We start from the raw sequence: 12,237 nt of genomic DNA, 5'->3' as shown, positions 1-12,237 counted from the left end.
CACTCACTTGTATACCTGACTTAGCTGCTGTCCTCCAACTTGTTAATAAAGCATGAGTCTGGGCTCTACCTTTCACTAACAAACTTCCCAAACTTCAGTCCTTTGCCAACCCCTTCACATTTTTTTTTTTTGCCATATCTGTACATTGCTTGAATTGCTATTTTTTTTTCTTTGTTAGAGACAGGGTCTCACTCTGTTGCCCAGGCTAGAGTGCAGTGGCATGATTACTGCAGCTTCAAACTATTGGGCTCAAGCAATCCTCTTGCCTCAGCCTCTCAAGTAGCTGGGATGGCAGGTGTTTACTACCATGCCTGGTTAATTTTTTAAAAAAAGTTTTTGTAGAGATGGGGGAAGGGGATCAGTCTCACCACATTGTCCCGGCTAGTCTGGAACTCTTGGCCTCAGGCAATCCATCCACCTCGGCCTCCCAAAGTTCTGGGATTACAGGCATGAACCACCTGCCGAATCTGCTGTTTCCTTAACAGCTTTTAAAACTAGACTCACTTCTATTAACTCCAATATATTTATTTAAATTGAACGTTTGTGAAATCAAATGTTTGAAGTGCTAGTTTTTTTTCTATTAACATTCAAATAAACACATACTATTATGAAGGGATAATCCACAGTGGTAGTGGTGTGGGCACTGCCCTAGAATCACTGTTTCACTGGGTTCCATTTGATGGTCTGGCTTAGATTCTGGCTCAAGGAGGCATTTATCAGATTTGCTGAATGAATGCACAGTGCTGGGTTCAATTCATGCTCATGCAGACGGATGGCCTCACTTGTGCAGGAGTCCATATCCCTTAGTGCATAGAAGCTTTTAATGTGGCTGTCAGGCTTGGGAAGGAAAAAGGTAAAAGAAGAAGGAAGCTGACTTCAGGGGCCTGTGACCAGCAGGCATGGCCAGTGTGGCAGATGCAGTCACTGGTACTGGGTGTACCATCTTTTGCTTCTGCAGATCCAATCTCCATTTCCCTCCACTCAGCTATGTGCCTAGGGAAGTCATCCTGTATGGGATAGGACAATGGCTCTCTTGCTTTCTGGCCTTCTCAGCCCATGGGGGACACAGACAAGGGAGGTAGGGAAGGGGACAGTGTGGTCAGTGTCAGGATCCAATATAGTGTCACAGTCAGTGTCACAGTCCAATATAGCTGTGCAGGGTGCTACTACTGATCATCTTTTATTTTAAAATTTAATACTTTATTCATTATAAATACTTAGCATCAATTTATTAATATAATAAATAAAAATTAATGCCTTACTCCTGAGTTACTTGGGGCTCCCTTTAATTTTGTGCCCAAGGTGAGTGCCTTACACACCTCACCTGCCTGGCCCTGGTCAGAGTACTAAGCCCCAGGGCTTCCTCCTTGCAGAAGCCTCCCTATCGCTAGCTGAAGCCACTCCTGTCTACTTGTCTGTCATCAGACGGACCTCTCAGCTCCTCTGTCTGCTTCCACTAACCTTCTTCTCCTTGCATCTTCAGGTCTAGGGTGGTCACACCGCCTGAGTGCTGCCAGTCCCTCTGCCAGCCTTTTCTGGCTTTCCCAAATGCCGCACACACTTTTGGGAACAGTTTATTTACTCTATCCTCCTCAATCACTAACTGAGCATGCCATCTCCCTCCTGTCACAACTCTGCCAGACAGATAAACATGCATGCACCTTTTATGAACTAGTAGTAATCATTCTTTTTTGGATCTGTTTCAGAACACTTTTTAAGGCTCTTAATGACAGATATGTACAACAATGTGGTGTTTCTTCATTAGTTAATTCATTTGCTAGTATACAGATATAGAACACAGTTATCCATAGAAGATGGGATAGCAAGGTGGAGGAAGACATTTTATTTTGGCTAAACTTAAGAAAGGCCTGTCTACAGGTGTTGAGTAACATCAGTGCACATTGACCACTAGAAGCCATTTTAAAGACCCAGATAAAGGTGTTCTATTCTCACAAACAGAAAAATGTTTCTTCTGTTCTTTGTAAACAAAGCTCCCAGGGCATTTTACACCCGGTTTCATTGGCCATGTGCATCTCAGGCCTGGGCAATGCTTACTCACCTTCACGCTGACACTTCCTTGCAGTTTGAGCTGCAGTCTGATCATGTCCACTTCTTCCATTGTGCAAAGCTGATTAAGCTCAGAAACCTTCTTGGACATCTCGTCAATCGCCACTTCAATTGGATTCAGTTCTGTGCTCGACTGGCTAATGACTTGTATTCTCTTCTTCACGTAGGGGAACAGGTGACTCGCTGTACAAAAGCCATACAAAGGGATTTCAAGGTTGAGGATTAGTGAAGAGTCAAGGGTTTCCCTGAAGGACCAGAGGATCATGTATCATTTCATGGCACATGGCACCTTCCACTCTGCATGCTTTTCATGCATGGGAGTTACTTTTTCTGCTAGGCGCCATCCTGTCTAATACCTCTTAGCTTTTGCCCAAGCTCCTTTGACCTGTGTGCTCTTCCGCCTTCACTGCTAACAGACCCTCATTCTCAGGGCTGTTTTAGGCCTTTAGAATTCTTTTCTTTTTTCTTTCTTTCTTTCTTTTCTTTTTTTTTTTGAGATGAGTCTCGCTCTGTCGCCAGGCTGGAGTGCAGTGGCGCAATCTCGGCTCACTGCAATCTCCACCTTCTGGGTTCAAGTGATTCTCCTGCCTCAGCCTCCCGAGTAGCTGGGACTACAGGTGCATGCCACCATGCTCAGCTAATTTTTGTATTTTTAGTAGAGACGGGGTTTCACCATGTTGGCCAGGATGGTCTTGATCTCTTGACCTCATGACCTCATGATCCGCCCGCCTATGCCTCCCATGTGCTGGGATTACAGGCGTGAGCCACCTCACCTGGCCAGCCTTTAGAATTTCTAAACACTGAAAAGATTAAAGCTTCCACAGCAACTTGTAATTCAAGTAAAAACTACTCTAACCCACAATACAGAATGCCTAAATATATACCAAGTAGTATATATTGATATAGCTTTGTTGTGGCTTTTTTATTTCAAAAGTTTTGGATACATTTACTGAAGGCAGATGCTTGTCACAGTTTAGACTTCAGTGCTACTGATAGGCTGTAGCCTAATCAAGGATGGCCCAGCTCTCAAAGCGGGTTACTGATCATTTCCTCCAGAATGCCCTTGCTCACCTTCCCTGCAGCCAGCCTTAGGAGCCCCCACTGGGTGCTCTTGTTTCATTTCTCCTGCTCCGCTCACCTGAAATTCTTGCCTTACTTGGCTGTTTCTCTTACCAGACTGTGAGCACCTTGAGGGCAAGAATCATGTTTCATTTGCGTTGCCAGTACCCAGAACAGTGCCCAGCCCCTAGCAGGGCCTCATTAAATGTGTGTTGAGGAAATGAAAGGATGACTAGCTCACAGCATAGATCTAGAGAGCACATGGAGGGATATTGGAGACCGACATCTGCATTCATTTTACAGATGAAGAATCTGAATCCCAGAGTGGTTTACAATCTTGCCCCAAAGCACACGATGAGAGCTGTTAACCCTGAAGCAATTGAAGGTAGACTCAGAGAGGAAAGTTCAGAGTGCCTTGTGCCTTTCCCATGACCCCATGACCCTTCACACTTACAACCTTAAGGGAACAGGTATGCAAAGCAACTCTTTTGACAATTTCTCCTCTGGTTGACTTCTATTAATGGAGAATAAAGAGATGGAAATCTCTTCTTGGCAAACATTTCCCAGTTAGCCCATGTTGGGTACTTCTCTGCAGGACTGAAATAACTCTTGATTCCTACTGATCCAGCTCTATAAAGGGGCCTGTGCTTGAACAGGTGCCACACGTGTGGCCTGGCTGCCTGCACCTACTTGTCAGGATCGTCCGCCGCTTGCACTGCTCCGCCACTCCACCATGCTTCTTGCCCGACAGCGTGAAGGGCGTCTCGAAGACAAAGCGGTTGATATTGTGGTGCATTTCGAAATCTGTCTTCCGGTCTTCAATTTCCTTTTCCTCAAAGAATGGCGTGACATAGGTTACCTGGATGTAGGCATATTTGGGGTCCAAATCCTTGGGGTTTACCTGTGTCAACAGATTACGGGCAAAGTGAGTGGTGTGCCCTGGAGTGCTCCTGAAAGCGGGAAGCTCCCATTCCCTTAGCTTGCATCCAGAGAAGGCTGTGCCTCTCCCCTTGGAGAAAAATGGGCAGTCACATCATTTCAGAGCTGGGCAGGATCACAGAGAGAGTAAAGGCTGGACTGCAGCTGAGCAGCCAGGTCTGTAGAGGTGGAATTGGAGCCAGCATACCAAGTAGCTGAGGCTCTTCCAGACGTGCCTGGCTGTGGCATGTTATTTAGTCTTTTATTTTCTCTCTTCTCTGTAATGAATGTTCAATCGCCTTTGCCTGGAATGCAAACTTCTTTTATTTTTCATTTTATTTATTATTATTGTTATTATTTTTCGAGACAGGGTCTTGCTCTGTCTCCTAGGCTGGAGTGCAGTGGCACGATCTCGGCTCACTGCAACCTCCGCCTCCTGGGTTCAAGTGATTTTCCTGCCTCAGCTTCTCTAGTAGCTGAGATTACAGGCATGTGCCACTGCGCCTAGCTAATATTTGTAGTTTTAGTAGAGAGAGGGTTATGCTCTGTTGTCCAGGCTGGTCTCAAACTCCTGGCCTCAAGAGATCTGTCCTCTTGGCCTCCCAAAGTGCTAGGATTACAGCCATGGGCCACTGCACCCAGCCCCAGAATGCAAGCTTCTTGAGAGTAATTCAAATGAAAACTTTTAAAAAATATCTTTTGGTCCCTCTATGATTTTACCCACGTATCTAGACTGGGGCCACTGGCTTTGGGCTTGTGCCGAGGAGGGAGGTTCCTTGTTTAATTTAGCAGATTAGCTGATGAGCCTATTACATGATTGCAAAATTTTATAGTTTTAATGTCAGGTTCCTTCTCTTATCTGTAACAAGTCATCCCATGCATTTTGTTTTTTAAACAAAGTGCTTTGGTGAGTGAGTTTGACAAATAGCAAGGAAGACAGGCTGGGGGTACCAAGAAAATCCAGGAAATCGCACTTGCTCTCCTTTGGAGTTGGAAGAGATGGAGTTCTCAGCTTCTTTTCTAATGAAACCTCAAAGAATTTTAAAACTTCTTCCAATTTTCTCCATCTGTCTACCCATCTACTGCCTATCCAGTCCCAGAGATTTGAGGGACCTCCTGAATTTTTTTGTAATGATACTACTAATTACACTGTAAGGTGGGTATAACTGTAACCATTTTACATCAAAAATAGAGGTTTAGAGTGACCAGCTAATTTCTCTAAGATCATCAGCTCATAAGTGGTGGGATGGTGGAATGAAGACTCAAGTTGTTCTGATACCAAATTTAGCATTTTCTCATTCCCCCCACGCTGCCCCAGGGACTCTGTGTATACTTTCTACTTAGGAGAGCCACTAACACAGTAGTTCCAGCTGCCTGCCTTTCTGGGGAAGGTGACTATAGCCATCAAGCTAAAGAGGAGAATGATGAACACATTCACAAAATTTCTGCCCAGACTCAGGGATTTCATGCCCAGATGCCTCCAAACTTGAGCTTGTAAAAGAGGTCAGAAAAAAAAAAAAAAAAGAGCTCTTCTATAGCCCAGTAGAACTGTATGCCATTGGGCACAAACCATCTTTTCCAGCTCCATCTTCTGCCACACTCTTCTATCCAACCTGTGTTTCAAAGACCTGCCATTCTCTAAACATATCTCCCTCTTTCATTCCTCCCCATCATTGCATGTGCTGGGCTTCTCAGCATGCCCTTTGCTTCCAGAAAATTAACTCAAACATCATCCCTTCTGTGTAATGCTGCCCAACTAAGAATGAGCTGTTAAGGGAGGTCTCTGCCCTGAGCTTTCCTTGTACAACTTGGACTTTGACTCTCTGGTGGCACTTTATTGTAATCTATTTAATTGGCTGTTTGCACAGGTGCTTCTCTTCTTAGCCTCATGTGAACTGTGAGCTCCAGAAGGAAGAGACCCTGTGCGCCTCATCTCTCAGTTCTGGGCTTGGCATTCAGTAGGCATTTGATAGAGGTTGGCTAACTGAACAACAGTGTGTAAGAAGATGCTGAGTAATCTAAAAGAAGAGGTAAGTATTTGCTTTCTGGAGCCAAGAGGAGGGTAACCGAATGTTCAAAGGTTAATGTAATGTAACTGGCAAGTCTGCCTCTGTTATAGGGGACAGCTTTCAAAATTGGTATGGCTAGCGTGATGGTTAATATTAAATGTCAACCTGATTGGATTGAAGGATGCGAAGTATTGTTCCTGGGTGTGTCCATGAGGGTGTTGCTAAAGGAGATTAACATTTGAGTCAGTGAACTGGGAGAGGCAGACCCTCCCTCAATCTGGGTGGGCACCATCAAATCAGCTGCCAGTACAGCTAGGATAAAAGCAGGCAGAGGAATGTGGAAGGACTAGACTGGCTAAGACCCTGGCCTCCATCTTTCTCCTGTGCTGGATGCTTCCTGCCTTCTAACATCAGACTCCAAGTTCTTCAGCTTTTGGACTCTTGGACTTACACCAGTGATCTGCCAGGGGCTCTCGGGCCTTCAGCCACAGATTGAAGGCTGCACTGTCAACTTGCCTACTTTTGATGTTTTGGGACACAAGACTGGTTTCCTTGCTCCTCAGCTTGCAGACGGCCTATTGTGGGACTTCACCCTGTGATCGTGTGAGTCAATACTCCTTAATAAACTCCCTTTCATATATACATCTATTCTATTAGTCCTGTTCCTCTAGAGAACCCTGACTAATATGTCTAGGAAGACTTCCTTAACTGAATAAATATTTTCAACTTGCTGTTTTCTCCAATTCCACCACTGAGCCCAATTACTTTCAGGCTTTGATTGCTATTCAAATGCAAATAACCAATGGAGACGTAGAGAATTTACTAAGCTCTTTTTAAAAGTTACCCAACTAAACACATATAATGTTTTTGACCCTCCTCCCCTCAAATTACCAACCAATAGGCAAACAAGCAAAACATCTAAAATCGTTTTGGTAGTTTACTTTGCATCGTCAGGCAGAAAATGAAAACTTAATGTAGTTAAAGAATAAAAAACTCAGTCAATTCTTAGCACTTGCATGAATACTGATTTTCCTCTACCTTGTTGGAATCCTGGATTATCTTCACATTGTCTGCTCCAAATTTATCTGCATAGAGCTTGAGTAATCTTTGGGAAATCTCAGACAGACCTGTCAGCTTAGGCTCTTTATAAATATACTCTTTACCTTCTTCTTCTTCAAAAAAGCCCTATGGAACATAATGAACCACCAATTTTATTAGAGAATGCTAATCATAAATCAAAATCAAAACAAAAAGCCATTTACTTAAAAAACATATACAGTTTTTGGTTGTCATCTAATCCATTGTTAACACCCTATAAAATTCAAAATCGGAGAAGAAAACACAGTGAGGAAATAAAATATCATCTTATAATCAGACATTAATGTAAATATTTCCTAGCCAGGCCAAAGAAACTCATGAAATATCTTACAAATATTATTTTCTCTATTTGTAGAACTCAACGGTACTACCTACTTGCATATATTTTGGGGGAGGAACGCCCTCTTGTGGCAGTTTGGGGTAGAACATGAAATATGGAGCAATTTTTGGCAGCATTCAAAGAGCAGTCAGTATCATTTTTACTAAGATCTATAAGTCTTTGAAACTAACATAGGAAATGGTGTATGGCATGTAAAGCTATTTAAATGGGCTGACGTGCATCACACATAATCTTGATGAAAAATCACAACACTTTATGTAGTTGTCTTAACAGAAATTACATGTGTTATGCTCCCAAGTACTGCGATTTAAAAAATAACTTTACATCAACATGACTTCAGGGACCTCCTGAAACTTAGCTATATGTAACTTAATCATGCAATTCACCTTACTAAGAGATCTTTTACATTCTTGAAAAGGAAGACATTATAGGATTAAAAATAGCAACCATATCATCATTTTTATTCCACAAGAGCAAGTAGGTTTTAGCCTCTATTAATTTGTCTGGTTTGAAGCAGGAGGAAGGGAAGATTCTATTAGCTGAAGATAACCAAGTGAAGCAATCTTTATAATTCCTTCTCTTTGAAGAGACACTGAAGCATTTTTCCTGTGGAATACATGTGGCCTCAGAATACTAGATTAAGTTCGGAGTTAAGAACCCAAGGATATCTGGTTTCTTTTTTTTTTTTTTTGGCAGAGTCTTGCTCTGTTGCCCAGGCTGGAGTGCAGAGGTGTGATCTTGGCTCACTGCAACCTCCGCCTCCTGGGTTCCAGCGATTCTCCTGCTTTGGCCTCCCAAGTAGCTGGGACTACAGATGTGTGCCGCCACGCCTGGCAAATTTTTGTATTTTTAATTGAGATGGGGTTTTGCCATGTTGGCCAGGCTGGTCTCGAACTCTTGACCTCAGATGATCCACCCACCTCAGCCTCCTGAAGTGCTGGGATTACAGGCTATATCTGGTTTCTTCTGATTGTAGAGTTGACCCATAAGGAAATGCCTTTTGAGGTCTGGGTGAAGACACTGGACGTCAAAAGGAAACTTAGCCATATTAAAAAATCATTTTTGACTATTTAAAAATATTAATTATATGTTAAAAAAAGCACAGGCAAAGTGTTCCAGTGCCATTATTTTTTCATGGTTAATGTGAGACAATCTAAGAATACTGATTAAACTCACATCTGTATGATGCTTTATACTTCAAAAGCACGTTCATGCATGTAAATGGGATCATCTTTAACAGGGTAATTTGTATTCTAAGTGGGCTGTAGCTGTACCTTTGCGGAAGCCAGTGAACAAGGTCTACTCCATAGCGGAATTCTTGCCAATCAGGTAATCGCCTGCTTCCCTGCACATCTCCCTAATTGACTTTGGGCTTTCTAAAGGCGGGAAGTGTGTCTTCAACATTGCATGCCCAGTGTTTAGCACAATGCCTGGTCTTTAGGAGGAGGTCACTCTATTTGTTGAACAAGCAGATGAATGAAAGAGTTCTTAAAGGGCACACATCTTAAAAAGGCGTATGTGTACCAGGCATAACTGGAAAATAGTCCATGGCTTTAAATAAAGACGCTTTTATTGAACAATTTCTTTGAGAAATGTTCAAGACAAAATACAAGTAATTATAAGTGCCTTGACCCCAAGCTGCTACAAAGTGTCGTATGACGTTGAAAGCATGAAAAGCAGCTTCTGTCATTCCTGTAGACTTTGTAGGGGTAGTGAGGTCTGACTCCACTCCCACATGACTTCCAGCCTGCTATGTTTTTTTTCTGTTGCTGTCTTTGAGGAGTTTTGTCTGATTCAAGGTCAGGAGTTAGTGGCTACAATTGACAGACTGACACATCAGAGAAATAAGGCTTCTGAAGCCTTCAGGCAGAATCCTCATGGGGCTAAAGCTAAAGCAACATTTGCAACTTCAATTTCAAGGAGAAAAATGTCTCTAAGGTTCAGGAAAAGATTTTTTCTTTTTCACCATAGTGTGAAAACTAGTACAAAGACACATTTTCACTATAAAATTTTTCCCCTGACGAATTTCCGAATCTAGAGTGAGCAGAAAATGAGTGGTGGGAGGCAGGTAAAAATTGCCATCATCAGCTGGGTGCGGTGGCTCATGCCTGTAATCCCAGCACTTTGGGAGTCCGAGGTGGGTGGATCACGAGGTCAGGAGTTCGAGACCATCCTGGCCAACATAGTGAAACCCTGTCTCTACTAAAAATACAAAAATTAGCTGGGCATGGTGACACATGCCTGTAGTCCCAGCTACTCAGGAGGCTGAGGCAGGAGAATTGCTTGAACCCAGGAGGCGGAGGTTGCAGTGAGCCAAGTTCAAGCCACTGCACTCCAGCCTAGGTGACACAGTGAGACTCTGTCTAAAAAAAAAAAAAAAAAAGTCATCATCATGACCTTTGCGGCCTTGTTCATAACCTGTGACTTTCTTTCATCCCTCCTCCTTGGGCTGTGGGATGGGAAAATTCAGACTCAGCAACCTACTGGGAGGCTGTAAGGACCACGCTTGGTAAACAGATGGCCTTTGGTGAGTGCTAGCTATGTTGAGGATGGTAATGATGATGATGCTGGTGGTGATGACAATGATGAAAAAACTCTGTATCTATAAAGCAATTTGAGTTCTGGCTTTTATGCAGCTTAACTCAGTTTTCAGTGCTTGAAAATACATATTTTCAGCTTCTCTTGCCTAGGCAATGGAGTTTTTCTTATTATAAAAGGTCTACTGAAGCTCATTTCAATATTTTGGTAAGTGATCAATTGGTGATTGGAAACTTTTTCTAAAGAGCTTGGAAATGTAAACCTGTTTTGTAAAATGAGTAAGAAGGAGATGGAGGAGCAGAATAAAGCATTTAATCTGCTGTCCACTGGGGTTTCTGTAAAGAGTTTTGAAGCCAGATAAATGGCAGCTCTGAAAATGTTTGGAATGCATGCTTACCTTATACCCAGGGAAACTATCAAAGCAAAGCCCGCTGAGCTACAGACACTATCTGGAGGAAGGCTTCAATTTCAGCTCTGTCTATGATATAAATGATTTACAAACAGGGACACAGAGTGACGAAAACCACGGTCAGTGTCTCTTTTGCTTTAGCCCCAAGGTTATAAGCTGACTGCATTTCAAGGCAATGGGAAATGTGATCTCTGCACTTCCTTTGCTAGTTTGATTTTTAAAATGTCATTTTGCAATGCAATAAACACCTTCATCTGCTCTGGTCAAGAAAGAACACACCCTAGTTAAACAAGGACTGTATGAATTATGAAACTTTAAGGCAATACATTATGGTAAATTGTACTTCAATAAACTGACAATTAAAAGCATTGACTCCTCAGATGCTTTTGCAGGTACTTCAGAATCTTGCAATGTCCCTGGATCATCACTGTGATGTCAAATATAAGGGCCCCTGGTATTATATTAGACTGATTCAAAGTTCACAAAGAGAAGAATGCATTTGAGGAGGAATCTAGTATACAAAAGACAGGCCAGAAAATGTCAATACTAGGCTAAATGCTGAGAGAAGAGAAACTATATGAATGAATTTCTCTGCATTCATGTAGCTTCTCTTAGCATATAAATCTGAACTCAATTATGATGTTTAACTATATGGTATAGATATGTGGCCTAGATCAGTGACTTTCCTATAGGTGGAGAGCTATATCATGTCCCAAAGTGGAGATGGTGGTTTTCCACACTACGCATGCACATTCACTCCTCCCCTGAACTCCTTTTTTATTAAGATCCTGAGATGCAGGTACACCCATATAGGCATGACTGCAAACTATGGAATCTATGGCCTTTAGTGGATAGAATAAAATTCTCCCAGGTCTTTTACTTAATTAATTCTAGGGGCGTCTGATATTTTAAGTTATGTAATGGGTATTCACTTGCTTTCATGTTAAATACTAGAGCCTAAGGACTTCATTGATTATAGTTGATGTTTGCTCACTGCTGCTGTTTCATTACTATAGAAATCAATACCTCAGGGACACTTTGGAGGACACTTTGCATAGGTTGCTGTATGTCAAATTTCCATATTGATGCTGATGCCGAGTGTTGCATTAGACAATTCATGTTGTGCAAGACTTGCATTTTTTTAAAGTTCCTGCTATGAACGATCAGTTTTAAACTTGTTTTCTAGTGTCTGGCTCATTACAGACACAATTAGTATTAAATACCACAGCCAAAACTATAAAATGAGAGCAGTGGTCTGCATGGGACACTAAAAAAATGTACCCAAAGGCCTTTGTGCAGGCAAAGAGCCTATTGCATATCATATTTCCATAATCTTTTTAACATCATTGCAAGACACGTCAACTTGGATATTAAAAGGTAAGTTTTACAGGGACATAAAGCACCATTATGAATAAGAAATTATTTCTGACCATGGAGATTATGCTAATCAAGTAGTCAAGATTTTATCTTAAATCTTCGGAACCTTCATTCTGTACACGTTTGGGGGAATGTTCAAGTCTACTTGGTATTTATTTATCATCGAGTGTGAAGTGATGTGTGCTGTCTCCTCCTGTTGAATCCCATAGTTCTCACTCTCCATGTGGTGTCTTGAGACAGGCATTTGAATCTCATCTGAGCAATGATGAATGAGGCTCTAATTTGCTGCTTATCAGGATGACCTCCATTAGTTCTCCTTGTTCAAAGGCGGCTGGGTTTGAGCTTATGGAGTGTCATGCTTAGGCAGTTTCTCAGTCAGAGGATTTAACAAAACACTTTGTCTTTTAAGCTCAGATTGGAAT

At 42.2% G+C, this 12,237-nt stretch overlaps 1 protein-coding gene across 4 annotated transcripts in view; it reads right to left on the bottom strand.

The window, feature by feature from the left end:
* DOCK10 (dedicator of cytokinesis 10) overlaps positions 1–12,237 on the bottom strand; it is a 277,368-nt gene that overhangs the window by 5,984 nt on the left and 259,147 nt on the right. For all 4 annotated transcript variants that reach the window (XM_058437931.1, XM_032754230.2, XM_032754224.1 and 1 more), the window contains exons 51-53: positions 7,092–7,238; positions 3,817–4,027; positions 2,060–2,250 (exon numbers count right to left, since the gene is read on the bottom strand). In XM_058437931.1, coding sequence (XP_058293914.1) covers positions 2,060–2,250; positions 3,817–4,027; positions 7,092–7,238 — 549 coding nt within the window. The remainder of the gene's footprint in view (positions 1–2,059; positions 2,251–3,816; positions 4,028–7,091; positions 7,239–12,237) is intronic.

This window comes from Hylobates moloch, unplaced genomic scaffold (assembly GCF_009828535.3).
Source record: "Hylobates moloch isolate HMO894 unplaced genomic scaffold, HMol_V3 SCAFFOLD_1, whole genome shotgun sequence".
In the NCBI taxonomy this organism is placed as follows: Eukaryota; Metazoa; Chordata; class Mammalia; order Primates; family Hylobatidae; genus Hylobates; species Hylobates moloch.
This window is presented reverse-complemented; position numbering and strand designations above follow the sequence as displayed.